This window comes from Vidua macroura, chromosome 8, assembly GCF_024509145.1.
Source record: "Vidua macroura isolate BioBank_ID:100142 chromosome 8, ASM2450914v1, whole genome shotgun sequence".
NCBI lineage: Eukaryota > Metazoa > Chordata > Aves > Passeriformes > Viduidae > Vidua > Vidua macroura.
This window is the reverse complement of record NC_071578.1, coordinates 27,543,544-27,570,287: the sequence shown is the minus strand read 5'-3', so window position 1 is coordinate 27,570,287 and position 26,744 is coordinate 27,543,544. Positions and strand designations below refer to the sequence as shown.

The window sequence follows — 26,744 nt, the reverse complement described above, 5'->3', positions numbered from 1 at the left end:
TGCATGCTTTGCTAGAAGACACTTTACTGTTGATATAAGCAAACAGTGGCAGAAGCAGAGCAGAAGAAATCACTCTGACTTTGGAAATGAAATTCAAGCCAGCCATAACACACACCAGCACTAAATCACAGTCCTGAATTCCCTTCCTCATCTGCTATGGAACAGCTGAAGACTTATCCACCCCAAGGTTTGATTGTTGCTGATGGATGAGGTAGGGTGCTGGGAAGGTGCCAGGGAAGGCCATGGAGCAGGTGATCTTGAGTGACATTGTGCAGTGCTTACAGGTTTACACAGCTGCTGACGAGTCTGGAGCCAAGTGCTATAGGAGCACCTAAGGGAGCTGTGAGTGCCTACCCTGGAGAAAAGGAGTCTCACAGGAGACCTCTTCTCTCCCTGTAAATACCTGAAAGGAGGTGGCAGCCAGGCAGGGTCCATCTTTCTACCAGGTAACAAGTGAGAGGTCAATAAGAAATGGCCTCACGTTGCATGAGGGGAGGTTTAGATTGGATATCAAGAAAAACCTCTTCACTGAAAGAGTCACCAAGCCCTGGAACAGGCTGCCCAGGGAAGCAGTGGAGTTGGTGGAGTCATCATCCCTGGAGGCATTTAAAAGACCTGTACACATGACACTTAGGGACATGGCTAATATTTGGACTTTATGATCTTAAAGGCCTTTTTCCAATCTAAATGCTTCAATGAAGTGGGGACTGCCAATAATTCCTGATCCCATTAGACATTCCAAATTGATGAACTCTACTGTCTCCAAATAGTGTGACAGTAGCTGCTGCCATTTAGTGCTCTCCCATCACAGGGAAAAACAAATTAAATTATTGCAAGGGATGTCCCAGCTCAATTTTTGTCTCTTTCTTGAAGCCCTCTATAACTCTCCCATATGGCTTTATAAGAAACAGTCTGTTTGAGTCTTGGTTACTAAACCAAGAGACACTAAAACAAAATAGCCAATATTAAAAAAGCATTTCTGTAGGACTCAATGTTCCCCAGTAGTGAGACTAATCCTATTTACTCAATTTGTACACAAAAAAAGAATGCATTATTTCCACTTAAACAAATGCTATAATAAGATGATGAATATTAAATCACTCTCCGATAGAACTCAGACATTCAGATTACATTGGTAATGGGCTCTGACTCTGAAAAATCCAAACTTTGAAGCATTTTTTCCTCTGCTTTTTATTTAATTTTTACAGTCTAATGATGCATTTTCTCCTAAAATGATTGAAATCACTCTTAAAATAACTCTCAGAGCACCAGATCCAAACATTAAATACAAGAGAAGGTAAGTGCAGAAGGTATAAAAGGCACACACAGCACAATTCAATGAAGAGCAAAACTCTGCCCCCCTTTGCACATGTCTGGCTGGGAGGTGAAATTTGTGCAGCTGTGGACAGCTAGCTAGACATTAAAAACAATTTGGACAGGGTGCTGAAGAAAGCCAGCAAACCCACACAAAGTTTCAGCCATAAGAAAAAATAAATAAATAAAGCACAGAAATGTAAGAAGGAGAAGGAAGGGGATTTCTGCCTCAATAAGGAAAACAGAAGGAAGTGGTGGGAAGCCACATCAACCCTTAACTGGGTAAAATAAATGAGAAACAACCTCCAAACAGGCAGGAACCCAAAGAAGTCCTGCCCATAGTGGCATCAGAAAGATTACTGGGGGACTGGGCAAAGGCACAAAAGGAGCAGAGGAAATACGTTTACTTGATTCTGTGTATGGACTCATGTACACATTTACACACAAGTGTATACACATCCATGTATATAAACAGACACACTCCTTTACTATTTCTCTTGAAATTATTACATAAATATCTATCTATATACATTTCTGTATCTAAATCTATCCATACATATGTGTGTTTTCATATATATGTATACACACAGATGAATCCTCTCCCCTACTACTTTCATGAAAGCCAGTAGGGATTGGGAACTTATTCAAAGCTCATTGCAAATTGAGATATCTGAATATATTTTCTCAGAATGATGTCACTGCCTGAAGCCTTGCATACATCCTCCAGGACAAACTTCAGCCTTTCTGTTCAATTTCCAGCTATGCTTTAATCCGATAATTTCTAAGTGGATGTGTAAGCATTCAGTCCCTAACAAATCTGAACTAAAGAGACTCCCTTCTGGAATGGGGTCCTCAGACTCCCAGCTCAAGCACACCAAATCATCCCTACATATCTCCTTGTCTTTTTCACACACCTGAACAAACTGTTTAGCTTCATGCCATCGGTCTAAGCTCAAGAGATTCTATCTACCATCAGTCAGGGAAAGAAAGACAAGAACTTAGGCCTTCTACAGATGACAGCTACACTTTTCAAAGACCTCTCTGTCCAAAATGAATTCATCTGCACCCTCTGGTTCCAGGCTGCTGAAGTTGCCCTTTCTCTAAACAGTGCGTGCTGTATTATTCTGTTTCAGAATATAAAGGGGGGAAAACAAAATCACCAATACCCCCTAGATTCTACAAAGTTGATCCTGAAGACTGGTCACTAAAATGAAACAAGTTTAAAAAGAGACAGTAAAGAATGAGCAATGAGAGCTTTCAGGACTAGATTAATAATCACTTTTGACCAGATGACTGACCTGAAAAACTGGTCCAAAACTGCTTCTAATAACACCTTTCATTTCCCTTTCTCATGAGCATACACTCAGAGACTTCTGAAATCTTTTAAGATACCAAGTGATTTTAAAAATATCTATTTTGAATACAGAGTGCAAACCTGTTCTGAAAGTGTTAGTCCAGGGGATTTTGAATTTTTTAAAAGAACTTGCATCATCTCTCTGCAAAACATTTTTTCAAACTATTTGAAAGCTCAGAATTATTTCCTGAACTTGCCTTGACTTTCTGAGTGACACAAGATGCCTGAAACTGCCCAAACTCTTGGTTCAGAGATCTCTGACTAGTTTTTGCTACCACTGAAGTTTACAGGTAAGCTGTGATAATACACATTGAGAATAAAGGCTGTACCATAACTTCAAGATCATTTGTATATCACATCAGGCATTGTCCCGGAAGCATTTAATATGCTTTATGGGAAACAACCACTGCCTATGCTCCCATACCTTGCTAGGAATTATGGGGATTAGAGAGGGGGAAATCTCTCTGTTGCTATTAGCACACACACTCATATACCTTAAAAATCCAAGTATTAAAAGTAATGTAAAAGTAATAATTGGAAGTGAAATTTACTTCCTTTAATTACATTTGGTGTTACATACTGTGATGCATTACCAAATAAAAAGAAATACCATCACAAATGACAAAAATCCATGCTTAATTTAAGCAGACCAATTACTTTAAGTGCTGCTACAGTCAGAAAAGTGATTCAAGGATAACACAATTCCATTTCTTCAATAGCTTCCAGATCAAATTCAATGTAAAAGTCAAAAGGTCAATTTTTTTTCTCTACCCCATGGTATCACAAACTCCCTGTTGGACCTGGAGAACTTGGCTGAGTTCTTTCTTTCCTGGCATTCTCCGTAGCTGCAATGATGATCATACATTAAAAGACACCAACTTTTTACTGGAAAGTCTTCATTTTTTCCAGGTAGATTCTATATTAGTCTGGAAACTAGACATCCAGTGTGCAGTTATGCCTGAATAACTAGGTACTGCAGAAATTGTGTAGAATAAATACTCAGACAATTCTGCTCCTTGTTGGGTGAAAAGGTGCTTAGCCCCAGTCCATCCTTCCCCTTTATTACCTCATACAGCAGCATCAGTGCAGAGATGGCTGGGGATTCCCTAAGTGATTGCTGTTGCAGACTGATGAGCATAAAGAAGTTACATTTCTCTGCAGCTGGCTGCTTAAAATCTACATATCTTTCTACTAAAACAGCAATCTCAATTCAAGCTTCTCCACAACAGTTCCAGCTGGGATGCACCAACCAGCTGGAAAAAAACAGGTATTTTTAATAACACAGGCAAACTCTTATCAACCCAGCTCATGCAGGACAAGTCAGACACTTCCTGGTAGTGTCAGATTTGCTCAACAGGCACCTACCAATACATGTGCAGGTGGCTCAACACCTCAGGTGTCAGATTGCCTGTACTTATATTAAGCAAGGTGTGCTCACTGGAAATATGGCAGCCCCAGTGATGCAGAAGTGGTTGTCCGGCAGCTGAAATCACAACACAGAAAGCGGAAGATAACTTCTGTTATAAACAGACAAGGATAAAAGAAAACTTAAAGCATGTAAGGTGAAAATAGCTCATGTGCAAATGCTCTGTATTGCTTCTTTTTTGTTGTGACAGTCAATGTTTCACATCACAAGCGATTTGCAGTGCTCCACGTGGACTGTGCAAATGCATGCATTTCTCAATTTTCATTACGATATTCCTCTGCAAATTTAACAAATGGAAGGGTAGCAGCCTGCACAAAGGGATCTTGACAAAAGGCAGACCATTCCAGGACCAATATCTTATTGTAAAATTATTAATAGCACAATTCCTGTAATTTACAATCATGACAGGTAGGACTCAGAAATGAAACTGTCACACAATTGCTGTGGGAAAAACAACTTCCCACAAAACCAGTCATATTGAAAATTAAGTTCCTTCCACATAGCAAGATTGATCAAGTAGCATTCAAAGTTAATGCAGGACCACAGAAAAAGAATAGACCTCTAATCTTGGGAAAAAAAAAATTAGAAATCAATAAACTGTGGCCTTGGGGTTTTTCTCCTATAGGAACCAAGCTTCATAGCTCAGTTTGGAAGGTCAAATGTTCTTCAAAAGTTTTTTCTATAAAACCTTTATACAAGACTTTTCTTCAGCAGACAACACTCACTTATTGACACCAAAACTTAAGAACAAACTATTACAGCTACTTTTCACAGGTCTAACACCATTTTCATTGACAAAGTGGATGTATAAAATACCCTATTTTATCTTACATTTTGTAATATAGATATTCAGACATGTATGAAAGAAAGCAAAGACCTAATCTAACTATAGAGATAAGAAGTGTTTTTCAGTAGTGAGGTTAATCTATTGAAAACATAGCTATTACTCACATTTCTCTTCAGAAATATGATTTAATATGCCTCATTGTTTTCATTTTCACATCCAGGCCCCAAAACCCTTCTCAAATCCATCCTCTTACCACACATCTGTTTATTTGCTCATCCTAGAAGCACAGTTTCAACTGTTTATTTCCCAACCTCATCTTCTGGTGGGTGGTACCCAGTGCTTTAAACTGATAGTCATTTTACAGCTTGGTAAGATTCTTTATGAAACTTTCCCCACTACCAATTTTTCTGCCAGAAAGTTTGACTACTGATTCTTCTACATCCAGAAGGTCAGCAAAATAAAATATTAAACTTCCCAGCAGGCATGTGCACATTATTGCAATATATGTAGAGGCACAAAAGATGCTCTTGTAGAGGAAAATATAATTCAAAATACATCAGCACAGCTGAACCTTCCTAGGATGACATAACAGATCAGAATTCTGTTGCAAGTTCTTTTACAGCTGGGTAGACCTGATTCCACAGAGCAGCATCTGAGAGCCATTGGCAAACTTAGGGGCAGCTGGCATTTTTCACCAAAAAATGAATGTCAGTCTCAGCAACAGCAACCTTCCGGTGTGATCAATGGGGAATAGGTTTCTGTGCATCTTCTGAAACCACACACAAACCACAAATGAGAGAAGTGCAAAAATAAGGGCTAAATCATGAAGAGGCAATATCTGTATTAAATTCTATCTTTTCTTGTGCAAATGCAGGGGAACTGAATGGATAATCATCCACCAATCTTTCCCCTGTTGGTACAGCTCAGTAGGAATCTCTCGATTTCTTGTTGAAGACTTCAAGGCATTTTATGTAAAGGACTATATCCTTTCACTGAAGTTGTGCAGACATTTTTATCTGTCATTTCAGTGTGAAAAAAAGGCATATTTTATTGTAACCACAAGAATATTAGGGGCTTGTTAGGCTGTTGAGAAACTACTCTGTGTTTCTAAGAGCCAAGTCCATTACTTTTCCACAGAATGCTATTTAGTCTTCAGAAAATCTGCCAGTTTCCACAAGGAGGACACCAAGGACCTTTAGAAACCAGCATATGAACAAATTAAAACACTACTCAAGGAAACTTTCAGAGACCAGGTAGAGAAGGACCACTTATTATAGAAAACCACCAAAGCCCAGTGCTGGAAACCCTCTGGAGTCACAAATACGTCACCTCCCTCATCATGGCCAGCAGGGAACTCATGCCCATTGGGCAGGGAGGTGCTGCTGGAGAAGCAGGAGCAGGGCTCTGTGGAAGCTCAGTGCTGAGGAAAGGGCCATGCCCCAGGAGCCAGGCATATGTTTTGGAGCTCAGCATGCAATATCCTGGGAAGTGGATTATTTATCCTCTATTCACAAATCCACACCCAGATCTGGCAAGGTTCAGTTGGCTTCTTTATGGAAACTCCTCCCACCAAATTCTTATGAAAAAATAATTCTAATGGAATTAGCATAAGATGGATGTCACATCCATGAGGAGAAGGAGAGGAAAGAGCAGTTGCAATGCACACCACACTCCCCGTTGGAGGGAGCAGAATGCCTGGGGCAATCTTTCATAAACTTAATGTCTTACTGAAACAGCCTGTGCCAAATGGAAAAGATAAATTTGATCGTAACTGAATTTAGAGGTATGTGAATTAAGGGCTTCAGGATTTGCTACTGAGATGTGTTAAGCCTTTGCAAGAAAAAAAAAGAAAAAAAAGACACAGAAACACCGATGCATCACTGGAATAAGGGATACCATAGTTCAGTAAGCAGATAGGCTAGTAGGGAAAATAGGCAATAGCAGTTTGCACATCGAGCATCTGGGGTGTTTTTAAGACACTCTAATAAGATTATTTCTTCCCCCTTCATTCTTGAAATAACTTGGAATAATTTTGACTCTTTAAACCCAATCCTCTGCTAAAGAGCAACATTCTCATCACTACCACAAGGCCACCAAAAGCACTTCTGCTTTCAAATCATTCACTCTTCAAGCATTACAGAGGACAATAATTACAGAACAGTTTCTTTTCTGGGTTACTAGATTTTTGAGCCTACAGATTAGCTCTACAAGCATCATGGAATTCTTCTCATGCTTAAAACAATTCTATGTCATTAAAAAGATGTTAGAGTCTCAGTTGATTTCCTACTTAAAACCATCCTTATCATCCTCAATGTTCCTGTTAAAGAAACAGCAAATAACTATCTAGCAACTAAGAAGAGAAATCTGCACCCAAGACTTTTAGAACTCTTTTAAACTCAATTGTTGGTTGTTCATTTATCTGCTTCTTGGATTTTGGAGATTTTTAAATCAGGACTAACCAAACTTCAAAACCAAAGATGCTATTTCTCTCTAACTTGCCACTGAAAATCTGATAGTATATACTATCAAGGAGAATCCAAATATATTCAGAATTCAGAGAATCCAAACAGATTTATTTTGCAATGGTGGAAGATGTATACAATCTAAACTATATAAGCATAGGCATGTCTATATGCATAGACATGCATAAGATAATTTTTCCCTATTATGATTTAACCTTAAGTTTGCTTTTTTTATATTCTGTTCATGGTAAATCACCACGTCAAAAGATTATGCGTCACAGTTTAAAGCAAAAGTATTAATACGGTTTTAAAACATACCATAGAAGATTTATTTTCCCCGTTACAGATCCTATATCCTAAGACAGGAGTGCTGAATGTACCATGAGTTAAACATATGGAACAGTGCTCATATCAGTTGAGCAGGGGTGGGGGGAATATAAAAAAATGTATACACAGTTCCCTTTCCCTCTGAGAGCCCAGCATGATGAGAGATTTGGGGGTTTATTATCCTTTACACCTATCATAAGGTACCTGGGCAGAGACTCCTGTTCCTCAAGTTTGAGCTCAAAGTAAGAACTTTGCTGAAGGAAATGCATAAGATTTAGATAAAATGGTAACTCTAGTTTTCAGTTTAACACCAGGAATATCACTGTGAAATTTAGTCTAGATACAGAATAGTGTGTGGAAGCATGTGAAAAAAGTAACAGTTATTGTGAAAATTTACTTGTAAAGAGAACAGTACTCAGCTTTGATAGAAACCATTTTCTGGAACAGGTAGAGACCATGCTGAACTTCCTTGCACATCAATGTGACCCCTGCTGATCAATGTCAACACTTGATTAATATTTTACTGAAAAAGTGTGAGAAGATTCAAACTTTGTCTGTCTGGGTAGGTGTTGCTAAGCAACTTTGCTCCTTCTCTGAGAACTAGTCTTCACAGCAACCTTTCCTTCAAGACAAAGACCTGCATCCACTTGAAATGCTTTCTCCTTTGTCAGTGAGAAACCCAGCATGCCATATTCCACCCTTCCCTTTACACATTTCCCTCCCCACCTCCCAGTTAAGAAGAAACGAACATAACAGCGCCTGAAACGCTGTCCCTCCCTTACCGTAATCGCTGTCGTAGAAGACGATGAACTTCTGCCAGCGCAGCTCGGTGACCAGCTTGAGCATGACGTCGTTGAGGCGCACGGGCGGGCGCGCGGCCAGCGTGTACTCCTCGTCCTCCAGGCTGGGGTTGAGCTGGCAGGCCGTGCGCGGGGAGCCGCCCGTGCTGCGCTGCACGAACAGGTGCGGGATGTGCATGGCATCCGTCAGCGACTGCAGCGCGTTGGCCGACGCGCAGCCCGTCGACGTCACCAGGGCCAAGATCCCCAGGGTCATCAGGTCGCAGGCTGGAGAAGACAAGACGTAAAGCAGGGTTTGAACGAGCTCAGCAATTCCTTCGGCCAACCTCGATGGTAAGAAGGGAACGAGGAAGGTTTTGCCCTTGCCATCAACACAGAGCTGAAATTATTTCTATTGCGCTATCAGCCGAAGCCTTTCAGAGTTAGGTCCTGCACCTTTACAGTAGGAGATGGTATCTGCAATCTGTCCTGGTATGCCAAAGTTGAGGACAGATAACATAACTACTGTCAGTCCCTGAGACAGCAGCTGATGTGGATGGAGATTATGGCCCTTGCTTCAGGTCAGTCCTGGTGCATGCAGGAACTGATTTCCCATTTTTTAAAACTCATTTCACTGCTTTAACCCCTTAATCCTTGTTGGATACACTGAATGAAGATTTTGGACAATAAAGAGCAATTTCCATTCCAAGGACTTGCCTCATACAGCAGAGATTTTAGGGAATTTTTAAAGTGATAAAAAACATTCACTGTGTGTCTCAGAGCACTGAAGAAATAACAAAGGCATTCTTTAGAACCAAGACAACTCATGAAAGACTAAACAATTATTAGTAACACTGTAGCTGTCATTAAAAAGATCTGGAAAAGCACGTATCATTTAAAAACACAGCATATACATTTGACCCCATCTGTTTTTGAGAATAAAGCATTATTCTCATGCTGAGTTTGAAACACAGACTGTGGAGAGGCCTGGGCAGTCTGCTCTGCTGCTCAGGTCACCACACATGTCATGTTTTTGCAGGACTTCTCTAGATCAGGCAACCTGATATTCAGCTGCAGTTAGAAAATATTTCCAGCCAGAGCCCTCAGCACCTATTCAGTCAGTAGTGGTGAGAAGACTCTGTAGGATCACAGGGCAGCCAGGGGTGCTGGTTTTTGCTAACTCTAGCGAATAAATGGCAGCAAAGTTGGCCCTGGGAGCTCAGCACAGGAGACCCTCCAAGGTTAGTCTGGCACCAGCCCTGAGGGTCCCCCAGGGGCACTAGGAGCTGTCTGCTCCACCTTTGAAGAGGGCTGGGGGCAAGCTCAGGCGTTCAGCAGCTGTTTCAGACCCCAACAAGCACAAGCACAGCCTGCCCACAGGAAACCCTTGCTCTGCTCCCCCAGCACAGAAAGCTGGACAAGAGGGGACTGGAGATGCTCCACAGCCCTGGGCAGTCTGCACAAGCTCGTTAACAGTGTATGTAAAAAGAGCCTCTGGGGTGCAATTCAGAGCCCCCGGGACACCCAGAGAGCTGAGCAGGAAATTCAGCTTCCAGCTGGAGAGGGGAGGCTGCCCATGCTGGTGCTTCCCTCTGCAAGGAGACTGCACGGGCTGTGGGACTGCAGCCACACTGCCACAGGTGACCTGCTGCCTCATCTCTGGTGGAAAAGCAGAAAAGAGAACACAATCTATTAAAAAGCATTTATTTATCCTCCTCCAAACACTTTTAAGTATATCTCCACTTTCAGAGGCCAGAAAGTCAAAGGAAGTTGATTATGAATAATCAATAGTAATTAATAGTTAAGCATCAACTAATATTAATTACATAAAGTCCCCATAATTAAATATATAACTGTTTCTCACACAACCAATGAACCATGCCACCAAAAATCTTCTTAGACCAGACAGAAAATAGATATATTTCACTTTGATATGGGATAACAGAAAGAAAATGTTTGATCTTCTCTGTGCACAGAATGTTCAACATGTATCCTGATGCAGTAAAGATGAAGAGCTTTTAAAATTATTTCCTTGATGGCCTTTACAATAAACATATGTCAGCTGCATTATCTAAATTTACTCTGTGTTGATTATAGTTATATGAAATTGTTCTTTGTTTTTTCTGAGAGCTGACCTGATTTAACAGCAGGGAGGCATTATATTTGCCAAATGGGAGACCCAGGTTCAGGAACAGATTTGATTTCCCAGGCTTCTTGCCAGAGAAAACCGAACATGTCATACAGGTAATTTATTTAGTCACAGTAGGGGAGGGAACAGAGAAGTGAGAACAGAGGGAGAGAACAGCAGAGCTGAGCCATAAACCCCTGCAGAGATCACCAGCCAGCAAGCTTTGCTGTCACCAAGGGCGAGAGCAGCAAGCCACACGGGGCTGTTGCAGGAACAATTTACTTGCAAACAAGACAGAAGGAGACAAAAACAAAGCCCTTTCTGATGGGAGGCTGCATTCGGAGAGTCACTTATTTGTGCAATTCAGAGCTGATCACCAGTTGTGCAACAAGAAAAATCTTCATTCAGTGGCTGACACTAACCAAAAGCTGCTGCTTGTTACAGCAGAAAGACTAGAGAGGCAACAGATCACAGCAAATGGGCCCCCTTATCTCCCAGCACAGCCCACCAAGCACAGCTGAATTATCTCAGCAAAGACCATTTCAGCTGAGGCATTTTCCCAGTGTTTTGTAGTTTGTGTCCATGGGTTAGATTGAAGAATTAGTCAATATGTTTCACATTCTGATATTTTTTGTCAATTGATTATGTTCTGCCTGAAAGCATATGCTGCTTAGTACATGTGTGCTCCTCTTGCCTCTGTTTTGAGATAGCAGGCAATAAAAACTGGAATGACTAAAGGAAAAAAAAAAAAGTTTCTTGTTTTCTGAATTGCTTTCTTTACTCAAATTACAGAACATGAAAGAGAACATGTCATTCTTAATAGAAGACTTTCATTATACAAAAATACAATGGATTCCAAGAAGTTCAACCTCTCCACAATTATTGCACTGAAGGGTAAGAATAAGCTTTGAGGACATAAAGGAAAGTATTACTTTTTACACGAGTAACACAATGGGGAACAACAGCATAACAGACTCCATTAAAAAACTTGTTAGCTCTTAAGGCATCTCAAAATTCCTTAGCAAAGGAATATTTGAGGATTACACAATCTTGGAAGAAAACTGGTGGACCACTTTTTTTTTTTTTTTTTTTTTTTTACTATTTCCCCCACATTCCTAGAATTTCCTGCACAGAAAAGAGATGCAATTTTCTGTTTAACTTCACAATAGCTATGGATTTGCAGCAACAATCAAATATCTTTGGCTCTGTGACTGACTGGCTAATTCTGTCTACCAGTTGCAATTTCATAAGCATTCAAAAGAACCTGCGATTTTTGCATTAAAATTTCATAACCCTGATCTTGACATTCTTACAAGCTGAATACATTTGATTTGAAATGCTTTGGTCCACATCAAACTACGAACATAAGGGAAAGGGGAATCAAAACACCTTGAGAACTTCAGTGATCTTCAACTAATGTAGTTATGTTAATATACATTTAATCATCTTCTAACTAAAATACTTCCATATTTCTTTATGATGCAGATATCTTTACTTAGGTTTTATAAAATAAGGCCTTTAAAGTATTTTTTCCACAGGTGAAAGGGCAGAAATGTTCTGGTAATTCTGCCCCAGATTTGACTGCTATTTAAACAGAAATAGATATTAGTTTACTGTGCTGGAATTACACTATCACCATCAAACTTCATTTTAAGAAGATACCAACATCATACAAACCATACAATAAGAAATATGCAGTCTAACATGATGAAAATATGAACATCATCATACCTAAAGAATAAAACTTCATTAAAATATTTGAGCCAACTAAATCATGTCATGGTGCTTTTTCAGTGTTGGCCTCTATCAACAGACCATCTCTCAAGCTTATTCTTGGATATCATTGAAGTTTCCCAAACTATTGAATAACCCTGTTTTTCATTGTTTTGGTGAAGTAGCTTTCCTAACCTATTCTTTTGAAGTCTGTTTTCAGAGACCCCCTTTTACACATCTGCTTGACACTTTAACATCTTTATCTGTTATCTCCATCAGCATTTCACAAAATACTGCTTTCTTCTCCATCTATTGCCTCTAATTTTATTCTCACATCATAGCAATAGATACAAAACTCTCTCATTCTGTGACCCACATCTCTAACTCCAGACCACCTCTCTAAATCCATTAAGACTACACTTAAGAAGCTATTAATTTCAGACTTTGCCTTATCCACACCACCTTTCTCATCAGCGGGACTCCTCATGGCACATGAGACAATGCAAGACTTCTGCTTTGCTGCAATCATCCTTCAGGTCTTTCATTTCTACCACTGCTTCCTGTACTTCCTAATTATGAAGACAGGTGCAGATGGCAAAATCCTGATTTGGCACCATCTTCATGGGGATATTTGCATTAAGAGCTTTATCTCAGATCTCTGTAATTAAATCCCTCTCTCTCCAAACCACTGGGGATTAAAATACTCCAAAAGAAACTTATCTTGCCCCTGGCAATGTGACAACATGACCATCTCTCAGTCTCCCTTTCAGTGACTTCCTATTATCAGAAAAGGGTAGAAATTTCTTCCTTTGTTTCCTCCATTATCAACAGAGCAGCTGCCAGTGTAATTTCAGCTCTAACAGTATATCCACCTACTGGCATTCACACTGCCTCTTCAAATTTCCATGTCTTTCTGTCTCTCACTTCTGGGCATCACCATCCTGCCCACTCTGGACACCCTCTCATATTTAATAAATCCTCTTCAAGTTTTCAGTTGAATATTTTTCATTCTTTTTCAGTTTGACTAACCCTTAGGAAAGCTTTATTGCACTGCAAATGAACAATCATCCAAATCACAAATAACTTGCATTAAAAAAAAAAAAAAAAATCACTGTCTGAAAATTGAGAGGCTGTTGCCTTTTTGCTTGGAAAGGTTGTCAAAGGAAGGAAGATAACTTCAGACATGCTGTATTAATCTGCAATGAAGTGATTAACTAAGTTGGCACTTAAGTGTCTGTGATTAGGTTTGAAAGCCACCTTCCTGCTGAGACAAGGGACTTCATGCTTGCCTCAGTACTACTTCCTCAGTCAATTTGGCAGAAAACTAACTTTTCACATTATTTATCTTTCAAAGTATGAAACACAGCAGATTCTGGGGGAAAACCAGATTTTTGGGAACCTAAATCCTAATATTCCATAAGAATATCAAGGCCTGTAATATCTGCTGAAAATGTACAGTTAGCAGATCCCAACTGAACTAGCAAGCAGATGCAGAATGTCATATGCTATATACAAATTAACTATTGTATTATTTATGGGTATAAAATTTCATTAATAATTTGGTTCATTAGCCAATTTCTAAATAATCACAGATACATGTAAAATTTTGGGGTGAAACACTAGAACAACCAAGAGTCAGGAGATAAAAATGTATCAGTTCATAAAATTGTGTCTTGAATCAAGATGTAAAGTCTGTAGGAAACATGCCCACAGAGAGCATCTCAAATTAAATGGAAAAACTCCTTCTAGGAGGTGTGTTAGAGCACTGAAATTATATAGACAAGACAATGATGGCAAGGAGAAAGACTGCATCCACCAAGCAATATTTCAAACTCAAGTGGATAATAATACAATTCTTCCAGGAAAAGCCAAAATAACAAACCACAGAAGGGTTTTCACATGTATCTAAGCAAAACCTGAATGTTTCTGCTCTAGTACATGAGAAACTTCCATAAAGTTAGGGCACAGGCCCACAGCTAATTCAGCCACCCAGAAAAATAGCAAAATATTGTTAGTTATCTACATCTTGCTCCTCTTTAGGCCTCAAAATGCCTTTAAAATTTATTGCTTTTGTGCAAAACTAGCTGATCAGGCAGAAAAAATTATAGAATAATCTCATCTATATCACTGAGAATGCTTCTATTAAAAATATTGATTTATACAAAGATTCACTCCTATTACTGTTGTATTAAAAACAACATTAAAATTAGTTATCTAAGCACTCACTGAACCTCATGCTTCACTAAATGGGGTTTTCTGAAGAGTAATTTGTTTCTTGCTTCACATTTTATGATGTTTCTTATTCTCCAGCTTCTTTCCTTAACTGAGAAAGGCAATTCATAATGAATTTGTATAATTTGCACTTAATGACATGCTGTGCAGTTGTTCTCCCTTTGGATACTCAGCAATAAGCTTATTTTTCTTTGTTTCATTTCTGTAGGCTTTTACTTACCTTTATGTTCTATACTTACACTATGTTTCTGCAAATAACAAAGAATTTATTATTTTTATTAAGAAATCTACACGAAGCTACAGTTACTTGTCACATAATGACTGATAATATAGAGAAAAGATAACAAAGGTAGACAGCAAAAACCTTTTATGTAGCACTTTTATTGCTGTATCACCTTATATGTAGTAAAAATGGATATTTCCTACTCCATTATCAAAACAAAATGCATTGTACAACTAGAAAGAAAATTCACAATTTCTCCTCTGTGGTTATGTTAAAAAAAAATAATAATCAAGCCAACCAAAACCCCAAAGTGCTTCATCTTAGGCGTGTCCATTTTTTGGATAAGATGTTTGAGAACAATATTCCCTCCTCCCTCTTCTCTATCTGAGAAAGGGCAGGACAGATGTACCAGTACATTCATACATTAGTGTGTGCATGTAAGAATTCAAATAAACACTATGCCAGAATATCTCTGACAAAGCAGCACCTGAAAAACATCTCAAAAGCAAGGACAGCATGAAGATTTTAAAATGTTTGCCAAAAAAAAATGGGAAAATTGCTTCTAAAGGTCATCCCCCAATTCTTGGGCAGTCTTTCTATTGTTTTTCCATTATTCAAGGAGCATGGATAAGGGAATAAGGTGCTGGGGTCAGCAGCTGGCTCCATCCCTCCAGGCTCAGAGCACTAACAGGGGTCTTGTCACTGCTCAGTGACATCAACTGCTCAAGAGAAGCAGTTTTTACATCTTCAGCTTCCTTTCCACTCTGTGTTTTACAACCTGATGTCTTGGGGGCCAACTCTCAGCATGTGCAAACTCTCAGAGCTCCCCTGGCACTACCAGAAGTGTCCTTTATATCTAAATAATTGCCACTGTGCCTTGTCTGCTCCGTTAGCCCCTTGGCTCAGCATTTTCAGTACACTCTCAGTGTTGGCTGGCACACACACAGCTTTTGGTATGAAGGCTGCAAAATGCTTTCATTTCATAGGACCTATGATGAACACCAAAGCTGCATAAATCCTTTCCCTAGCATTCACATTAACTGCAACAACTGGAGATTTAAAGAACTATTGCTGGAAAGGCAAACCAAAAAGCCATTTCTGTGCAGGACAATATTCTTTGTGTCAGAACTAACCCACTAAACCACTAACTACCATCCTTGAAAAATTAACCAGGAGCACGAAGAGGGGCAGTCTAGATCACTCTTCTGTTTGCATTATGCAAAAAATTACTCCAAAATGGCAAGTAATATACAAGAGAATAAAAACAATGATCAAAACTAGAGTTGTGGCTTTCATTTAATTTATGGGAGTGTATTAATAACTCCCTTCACTCTTTGATGGTCAAAATAAAACTCCAAGCACAAGTAACACTGCTCTACTGACAACACAGTTTAGTTTCTGCACAACTGAGTGATGCCATCAAGTGGTCAACAAATACACCAGTTGTTTTCCAAGTAAGGTCATTGGATTAATCTTCATTGAATACACTGCATTTTGTGTGGAGAAGCTTCTGCCATGAAATCAGCAAAAAGCACACTCCACTGATAAAAGTGCATCAATTGAGAGCACTGCTGACAGATAAGAGATGGCCTTGTTTTTCCAAAAGACAGCTCTGACACTGCTCTCTAGCTCCTCCTAAGAAAGTAAAAGTCTCTGAGAGCACAAACAGCCTTCTAACTGCTTTAGAGTTGATTTTTGCTATTGGTTTTGCAGGTGGGTGCATCTAGAAGACCACACCAGAAAGGACTGCATAATGTAGGTATTAAAGCAATTTACCACTGTGAGTGGTTAAGGATGTGCAACATCCCAGAATTTAAACTTTTTCTAGTTTTCTTAATTAATAATATAAAGAGCCATAAGCAGCTAAAATAGAAATTCAATGGTACAGAATAACCGTGCTTCTGTTTTCTCAACAAAATGTAACTCCATTAGTGAAGACTTGCTCTTGGAATTGTAGTTTGGCATGATTAAAAATGTGAATAAGCATTTCTGGTAATTTTGAATAGTGCATAGTTCTACAGAACTACACATTAATCACAATGGCATCAAAATACTATTTTAAGGCACTAGGTGGAACTGAATCAGCTTTGATTTTTTTTTTTCTTTTTCCCCTTCAACACTAGTTCTGAGGTAGAATTAACTGCAAACCATCTCAATTATTCACAGAACATAACTGCTTTTCTGAGCACTGCATATTTGATCTCTGTTCTTTGTAAGTTCTTCAATAATTATGTTTTCTTTTGCCCTTCAACACAGAATGAGCTGCACTCTCTCACCCTCTGCTTTTTTCACCTGCCTTTCATGACAAATCAATGACACAGAAGTATTTTTTACACCTTCATTAGCATTCTGCAGGGATGCCTGACTTTGTTGCCTCCTTTGGGACTATTTTACTTGTACACACTGAGTATTATTTCAATGTCAGTGTGGCTCAGGCTCAGTTGGAGCACGCACCAAAGGAAAACACTCCTCTGCCATCTACAAAAAGCTGTCAATCACAGCAATTCCAGATCAGCTGGTAAAATCTCCAATTCTTTGGTACTGAGGAGCACATTTGGATGTGGAGCAGCAGTGACAACCAAGGAGCACGTTAGCCCTGCCAGCCTGTGTAAAGAGACCTATGCACAAATAGGGCCAAGAGAAACTTCCCTTTTGGGGGAGGCTTAGACTCTTCCCCTTTGCATCACACCTTAAGCTGAAAGCAGGAGGGATGAGCACCAGCCTAAGCCTCCTCAACACTGCTTCAGCACTACCTACAAAAGATTCCTGTTGTTTCCCCAGCACATTAGGAGCACGTGCCACGCACTGCACACTCCCACTCACGTAGACATCATAAGCAAACCAAAACACTGACGCATGATCTCCTTCCCAATCCACCATTGTGCTCACTAAAGCGCCTACTTGAAAACAAAAAAGTCAAATAACCCCAAGCATTGCTCCAAAGTGGCACTTTACATCCTCAGACTTTAAGGGAGACTCTGGGGCACACACAATGCTGTCAGTGCTGCTGCATTACCAGAAGCAAAATGATATGAGGCTACACCATTGTCTCATGCACAGACAGCAAGTTCCATACTCCAACAAGCAGCTCCAGAAATGCACAGCCCTAAAACTTATCCTTATGGTCCCATCTATGATCTTCCCCCTCCCACAGCTGTTACTTCTACCAGCAAAGGGGACAGCGATATTACATAAGGCAGAGGAGACACCAGAAATCTTCACACAGCCAGGGAAGCACAGCCATGGTGAAGGAGCCCACTTATCTAAACAGCATTCACTTATTTATGCCAACTGCTGAAAGACTTGTAGTGTTTATGAATCTGGCTGTGACTCAGGATGTATTTATAGCATATATTTATCGACAAGCTTTAGGGGTTGATCTATTGAGAGATCTCTGCAATGTATCACATACTTACAACTGCATTCAAAGATTATGCAAATATCCCAAGCCTAGCAACAGTCTAAAGCTGCTATGTCATTTTCTAAAATCAACTTTAAAAGGAACACTTTCTCCTTTCCTCACTCACGAAAGACATAACAAATGCCAAAATTATTTTTGCTCATTACTAAGGAAAGGTTCCTGTCCTCACTCAGCACTAGTATTTGTGATATAAAAACCACTTTGCTTGCAGATCTCAAATCCCATGGCTGTCCAGTGCTATAAACTCGGTAGCATTAAAACACTGCAAATCTGCATTCTCCAGTTTTCCTTTTAGCAGTTGCCACTGAATAACTTCAGACACCACATATAACTTTAACACCTACTAAAGCTACTTTAAATTATTGGAGTATTACTCTGAATTTCTCTCTCTCCTTCAGCTCTGCATGAGACAAATCAGGGGAAAACATCAAAATTCACAAATTGTCAGGAGTTCTCATCTGAATACATTAAATTAGCCAGTTGTTCAAATGTGTTTAACACCTGGTAGTTCCCACTGTGAACCTGAGGGCAGACTTCAAAAAGTCTCAACATTTACATGCTTCCTTACCAGAGGCTGCTGCAAGACCAGGCCTCTCATTTTGATGTTTAAATGAGACCTGACCTCTTGAAAGTTTTTCCCATTTTCAACCAGACCCTTTTTTTTTTTAACTATGTCACCCTCTGTCTCCGGGGATAAACAGGTATTACTCTGGGTTATCCCCCAGGCTTACCTCAAACCAAGAGAAACGCAAAATACTTTATATTATTAAAAGTTGTTTAAAAACCAGCCCAATTACAACTTGCACCTAAGATTTCTCTCCACATGAAAGTCACTCTATGGTAAACACAAATTCATACTCATCTAGAGGAAGCCACATAGAAAAGATGTGTGTTTAAAACACCTCACATTCTACAGGAAGATATTGCTTCCCTTAAAGGCTCTACTTTCAGCTGTTGTACAATTCCTTCAACTGCACCTGATGTAAGTAACTATGTTATATATACATAATATATATATTGTCAGAGGGGATAGATAATACAGGATAACTCATAAACCCTGTGGCATGACCTATACACAAATATTACATTTCTTATTAGGTGCTGCTTAGGCTTTTTTGCTAAGAATGCTTAACTGGCTGTTATGTTTTATGTTTTTGTTCATATAATCTCATTATATAACACCTTCAGGTAGCTTTCTTTAGTCACAGACTAAAACCAAAATAATTTTGTCCCTGTCCTCTTACCGGTGCATTTGAACATATTCTACAGAAGACCAAGAGAGTCACTACTGCACTGCGGTCAGAACAGACAGTTATTAAAGCACTGTCACGTGGGGACAAGTAAGGAATTCAATATTGCACCTTCCTAAATCTGTTTCCACAGGGCTTTGTAACACCAATAAGCAGTGCTCATGCAGCGAGTTTAACACAGATGGAAGGAAAACGCTTCAACTAACAAGATAAACCTCATAACGAAGAAGCTAGTACCTAATTTCAAGCTGGGCACACAGAGAGATTGGTTTGAGGAAAGGAAAGATGCACCTCAAATCTTGAAACAGGGAAGAGTAGGTGAGAGAAGGTTCCTGCTTTCAAATACCAATTTTTTTACCAGTTAAAAAATTATGTGACTTATTAGAAAAGTGAATTTCTAATGAGAGGAACCAGTACAAATTAGAAATTTTTGTTTGTTTGTTCATAGGTCACCAGCTTGTCAATAAAGGCATTCATTATTGGATTATACAGACTTTCTGAGAAGATCTATTATGATTAAATGCTCGAGTCATAAGTACAAAAAAAAATTCAAATGTTAGAAAGCCACAACATCTAGACCCTTCTTGCTATCCTCACACTGTCCCAAGCATTAGGGAATTTTACTGTGAGAAACACTCAAATCCTAGACTGATAAAGATCAAGTTACAGCAGGACGTTACAGACAGAACAGTGTCAGCTTGAGAGCCTGGACATCCTGACAAGAACCATGGTATTCCCTGCAGGGCTGTGGTGGGCTTTCTTCAGTTGTCATTGTATAACTGCTATACTCTGATGTCTACTCTTTTTATGCACAACATCTTTATAAAATCACTGTCTCGCCCAGAACATATGCTATATACATCAGCTAAATTGTCACATTCTTCACAGCATCTATTCTCATAATCACTGAATTGTTTTCTTAAAGCAACCTGACTATAAGGTACAGGGCTGCAGGGAATCACTACCCAGGCCTGGCAGGACATTACCCTCTTGTCTGACTGATAATGACCTGTACAATTGACACTGTGGGCCTTTAAAGTTTCCCAAATCTCTCCAAAAGTGAGGCATTGCCTTCTGAAGTTAAATCCCTAGACACATCATGAAGGTACAGCTCCTGAGAGCTCTAACACTGCAGACTCAATGGCTACTGTTAGCTAGCCAACCTTCCCAATTTACTTCAAACAACCATTTCCCAAAGATCCAATTTCATGAGCTTTAGGCCAGAACACATTTGTTCACTCAAGGATCTCTGTCTAAATACATACCATAGATGCAAAAAACACCTTGCCCCTCCCCACATCACCTGAGCTCTACACAGCTCTTGAGCACTTTCTATAGCATTAATTATGCACGCAGTACTACAAACCACTAGTATTTTGGACCTGATTCATCTCAGTAACTAACTACTATGAAATCCAATTAATTTATTTCCTCACAGGCTGAAACTACTTTGTGCAACCAGGAGAACTACCTCCTGGATAGACATATCAGCTGATTTCTCAGGGGGGCTTTTGTCACAGAGGCTCTTCATTTCACATGGTAAGAATATTTTGATGTAGTCCAAATCTACATCTTGAGGCTGTCAGTCTGGCAGACAACGACCTTGCACATTTACTAGTCTCAGAAACTCCATGGAGACCACTCTTATATACATACATATATATACATATATATATAAATATATATATATATATATTTAGACTGACAACCATTTCTCAGTTCTACAAGAGAAAAGTGCTGGGTTTTTTTTTTTTTTTACAATAACAGGTTTCCTTGGCTGTAGAGCCCAAGGCACAATGTGCTATCCTTGGCTACAGTACCAACAGAAGGTGTTAACAAAGCCCACTACTAAAGCAGGGTTAAAGTTTGAGCGAAGTCTGGCTCCTTCTTGTACACTTTACACAACTACATCTAGGTGTAACAAAGGCATATATCAGATGCTCCTTCCTCACAGCCCTCTCCTAGAGCAGGTGGCTGCACATACCAGACACAGGCTGGACACCCTGGAGACCAAGGCCAGCATCCACCACAGGGACAAATTGCTTCCTCTGTTCCCTGAGCTACAGCTGAGCACAGCAAGGTGTTAAAGAGAGCTGCAGGATCAGACCCTGCTGGGCAGGACACACATTGCTCTGTACATTTAGGCCCCCACCACACAGAGCCTGGGCTGTTAGAGAAAAACATTTTTTCTTACTTCCACTCCAAGTCCCTTTCCAGTCTAAAAGACATTTCTGTGCAGCATAACAAAAGGCAACATCTCACTTAGGACTCTCCCAATCTCCTTGGTCCTGTGTGCATGCAGGAGAGTGCACTGTACACTTGCTTACGTTAGCAAAAGGGGGTTCTTAATGGCAGAAGTGCCTGTCATTTTTTCCCCAGTTTAATGATACATTTGATTAACTGCACTGATCATAGCTAATCAGGTAACTCACAGACCTCAGTGTCTTTGAACATCAAAACTGAATGAAAAGAGTTTTGTGAGCAATGACCAAATACATTAGCTAAACTGTCAGAAAGACTAAAAAATAGAAAGGTAGGTAATGTTCAATTTGTAGACTAATTTTCGAACACACAGAAACGCATATTGAAAAGAAAGGCAGTGTTTTCTACCAATGCTCTCAAGACACTTATCTCTGTTTTACATTAACAAAGACAGCTTTCACATTTTGTGAACATACCCTTTCTAGTATTCAGCACAAAGCGTTCAGAATCCAGCCAGCTGAACTGCAGGAAGGCCCAGGAGCCGACACAGACTCCTGATCAGGGACCTGGCTGCACACAGAGTCCCATGAGACAAGCAGCTAAAGCATCTCTTTGTACCCCACTAGGGCTGATACACTAGGAAGCAAATGTGATCCAAAAAGGGCAGGTATTTTGAAGTTACAAGTTCCTTGCCCACTGACCCTTGCTGAAGTCATTTAAATATAAAGCTCTACAAAGCAAAAGATCAATCACAAGAAGTTTCCATATGAAGAACATATGAAACTTTTTATAAACAAAGGTTAAACAATTAAACCTTGACATTTCAATTCAGAGAATGCCTTCTTTTAAAATTTTACAATCTAAACACTTGGGGGAGGGGGTGGGAAGAAAACAAAAATGCATTTTTTTAATACAAAAATTGAAAAGCAGCTGAAGTTCAATGCACCAGCCACTTCTGTCATCACCACCATTCTCCCATTCCTGCCTCCTCACCTCCCTCATGGCAGGACTCAGGCTGAGCCCTCAGGTTCTGACCCACACTTACCATCACCCTGAGCAGGAAATGCCAGCTCTCAGGTGTAGTTAAATAACCAGTGCCCTCACCTGACACTTCCTATGCCCATGTGCAACTTCACCCCACAAGCCAGTCACATTTCCCAAAGGTCTGAAAGCCAAAAAAATTTGGCTACTGATTGGTTTCTATAAGTTCCACTTGGGGTGAGCACCAGCTGGCAACTTCTTGCTTCAGCTCTTTGCTATGAGAAGTCTGAGCTCTCAAGGGCAAGTCATACAAAGCCTCCAGCATAAAGCTCTCCTGTACACCTTGGGTGCCTGCCAGCTGAGATGGAGACTGAATCTGTCGAGCACAATCCCCAATTTCCACCACTCAGAAACCCTAACCAAGAGTGACAGGTTTCTCCTTCACCAGGAATGCCAGGGCTTGTTTAGAGTGGAGTGAGTGCCACAGTAAGCACAACGCTTTATGCCACTTAGACAAATCAGGAGAGACTAAACTTTTATCTTCGGGGTCAATTGGATTTAGCTGGGAAACTCCATTTCTGATCTCTGCACATTTGACAGAAGGCAAGAAGTCACATGATAATTTATACAGATAAATTAATGATAGCAAGGTCTAATTTCATTTGTGCAGTCATTTGCTTATTTCTTTTATTTGTGTTTTTCCTGAAGTACTTGCATGAAGCATGCAATTGCATTCTGTTGGAGTGGTTAACACAGCATGAAGAGAAATACATACTTGTCATGTCATTTCAGGCCCTGCACAGCAGAATCACAAGTTAAATTACTTTTGGCTACTAAAATCAAAACAGGGCAAGTGCTATAAAAAGTAAAAGACCAGAAATCTGAATTCCTATAAACTATTTTTCATGCAGATAACTGTCCATGTATCCCCTGTGCAGTCCCAGATCAGCTCTCTTCTGTTACAAAGTACGGTACAATATGAATCTGCAGCTGTCACAGTTCCACTGAAAGGCTAAGGGTGAAGGTTTTTTGAGACAAAATTTTGGGGCCATTTTGTGAAAACTTGTTATCCCCCAGTTGCTCCTCTGTCAGAGTTCAGTGTTGTACTTGTGTAAGCAACACCTTCACTGAAGGTAAATACAATATTGAATCTACCATATTAGCTAGCTTGGCTTGCCTAGGCCAGTGTCTTTTCCATATCTGTCACTGACACCACACCAATCTCTCTAAAGCTTTTAAAATCTTTTGCAGACATACACAAAACCAAATTCCTATAAGAGAATATTCTTCAGAATATTGTCATATTCATTGGCTTTTGTTCTGAAGCATGAGGATTTAAATTCTTTATAAATTCTTAATCCTATCAAACATACTTGTGCATTTTCTAATTATTTGCGTAGAGTCTAATCCTTACCAAAAAAAAGAGAAATAAAAAAACCCTCCTAAGATTCTAAGCACTCAGTACATTAACTCCGAGTTCACAGAGTTCTTGCTGGTTTTAAGCCTTGATGCTGCCTCCTATGGAGCTGAAATAAAGTCCCTCTTGCTCTCTTTGCATCACCATTTCCCCTCCTCCAATTATGATTTTTTTTTTATAGCTCCAAGTCTCTGCTCTTTTCCATGTCTTTAATCAGCTTTTTCTTCCCTGTGAATACTTAAAGTATGTGTCACATATGTCTTCACAAAACACAGTCACCAGAAAGGAAAAAGGGAAACCATGGCATTCCTAACACATTCCCACTTATCTCTCTCCAGTGACACTTTGGCCCTTTCTTCCATAAACCCCAACACAGCTGTGAATTTCCTTCTTTTCCCATGAGCACACCTTAGCCAGTCTCAGCAGGGAGTTTCAGCTGCCATTACAGTGCCCACTGCCCTACTCCTGTTGGAGTCACTGAGTTACTGCCTTCCCTAGCCTGGATGGGTGCCACCCACACGTAATTGCTCTTCGCAAACCAGATTAGGGATGAGAACATTAAACACTATTTCTAGGACAGAACTTGTACATTTTTCCTGTTCTAACCATTTGTGTTCACCTACCTTCATGGAGCTCTTGAACTACAATTGCTTCCCAGCTCCACTCTCTCCAGAACTGCTTAGATATTCTGCTGCCTTCTGTGAGCATTTACCAGAGCATGATTTTTTTCACATTGTAACCCATTGACCTATAATAGTTTTTTCTGAACATTTTGAAAAAATGTTAGAGCAAGTGTTTCCATCTTTGGTGAAGATCACATTGTCCTATAACCCCATGTTTAATTGGGTATTGCTTTGGGAAATCATATTGCAGCTTCAGCAAAAGCTACAAGCTGTCTCACAGGATCTCAAAGGCATTGTAACTGTCCTATTTTAATGAAATTGCACTTGCAGTGTTGCAGCAAAACATCTCATACATCTCATTCCAGTTCTTTGAAGAGATAATAAACAAACTGATTATAAAGCTACTCCTGGTTGGTTTTTTTTTTTTTTTTTAAGATTTAGTAGTACCAAATCTTGCTGTCTCTGGAAAGACATGAAAAGCCAAACCAACATAACCTACAAATGGACTTTACATTTTGTCTACACTGTGCACTACACAGCTGCACGAGCTAGTGGTACATGAGCTAGGTCATTCTGAAGTCAGAAGGTTCTTCTGTGCTACAGTGCACTGAGCAGTGCAGACAAGCCCATAAGTGGCACACCTCACAAATGCAAAGCAGGGCAGGTCTGACATTCTGGGTAAGCCCTACGTGTTCCTGACACACTCAGTGCAGTTGTTATACTACAATGGTTTCCTCCATCAAAAAAAATCTTGCAAAATATGATTGAATTCAAGATTCAACAGGGATGCAGAACCCACGCTAGAAACCTGCACCATTTCCTAAGGAAATGATACCACAAAAAAAAGGAACGATGCAGTGCTGAATTGGATCTAGTTTGAGGTTACCCTTGCTCTAGAATTCACAGGCTAAACACATGTGCTAAAAATTCCTCCAAAGTATTTCAAAATCCTGTACAGAACTTTTCAACAAGGCTTTCACCCCATGATATGGCTGAGAAGAAAGGCAATATTATTCACTCTAGTATAAATTTCCTTTATGCAAATCACCCAGGATTTACTACTTGGAAGTGGAAATGAAAGTTCCTTCTCATGTCTGAGGTGCAAGAAATTGCCATGTACTGCTTATTGTCAGCAGCAGAATCCTTATGACTCATTTCTTTGTCCTTTAAGACATTTAAATGGAAACAAAATTTTAAGGATGTACAGATAATCCTTTTAACAAGGTGAATGTTTTATTACACCACCATGAATACTTACAGTGCTGTTACTGGTTTTAGAGGAAGCTTTATCTTATATGTCACTTGGATCATGACTGTACCCAATTTTCAATTTGGAGTATTTGTTGTAGTTCAGTTAAACATGTGCACACGTATGTCACACACCTTAGTGTTCTACCCCAATATACTACTGAAGAACACTAACTCCTTAAACTGCACTTTTAAGAATAAACTTCAAGGAGATTAAAAACAAAAAAAGGTTTTTTTCTGAACCCAAGAGCAGAAAGCAGAATCATGGTCAGAGTTTTCATTTACTGCCTCCACAAGCATCAATTAAAATCGCTGGGCTGGCGTACACCATCGAATAAAATAACAAGAGAATAATGGATAGAGAGCCTTGCTACAGCATCAAGTGTTGCTTTGAAGAAGAGCCTCAGAGTTTACAGTGCTGATTCCTCTCTGTTTGATCTACCACATACCAGCTTGCACAGAAGTATTCGCTTACCCCTGACAACACACTCTTCTGTTTGCATTATCTTTGCTGGACTGTCATAATGCACTCTCCACTTTGGAACCTCTGAGAACAGAGAGCACAAATTCAGACTCAATTTATCTTACAGCAGTAGAGACAGGTCTACAATCCAGAGCTGGAATAAGAGACACCAGACTGGAATAAAAACAGCACTTGGTATTAAAATCCATGTATATGCATGTTTGCATGTACATTTTCAAGGCAACTGATTTGCATAACGCTCTTCTGTGACCCCTAATAATTGACTTACATCTTGTGGGCTGTGCACTTAGCCACAATCCAGCTATGAACATTCAAGAAAAACAATGGCACTGTCAACAATTACAAACAAACTAAACTGATTCAAACAAACCCT

The 26,744-nt window shown here is 39.7% G+C and overlaps 1 protein-coding gene across 5 annotated transcripts in view; it reads right to left on the bottom strand.

Moving 5' to 3' along the window:
• Window positions 1–26,744, bottom strand: part of GRID1 (glutamate ionotropic receptor delta type subunit 1) — a 484,393-nt gene that overhangs the window by 281,470 nt on the left and 176,179 nt on the right. For all 5 annotated transcript variants that reach the window (XM_053983939.1, XM_053983935.1, XM_053983936.1 and 2 more), the window contains exon 3: window positions 8,453–8,737. In XM_053983939.1, the coding sequence (XP_053839914.1) occupies window positions 8,453–8,737 (285 nt within the window). The remainder of the gene's footprint in view (window positions 1–8,452; window positions 8,738–26,744) is intronic.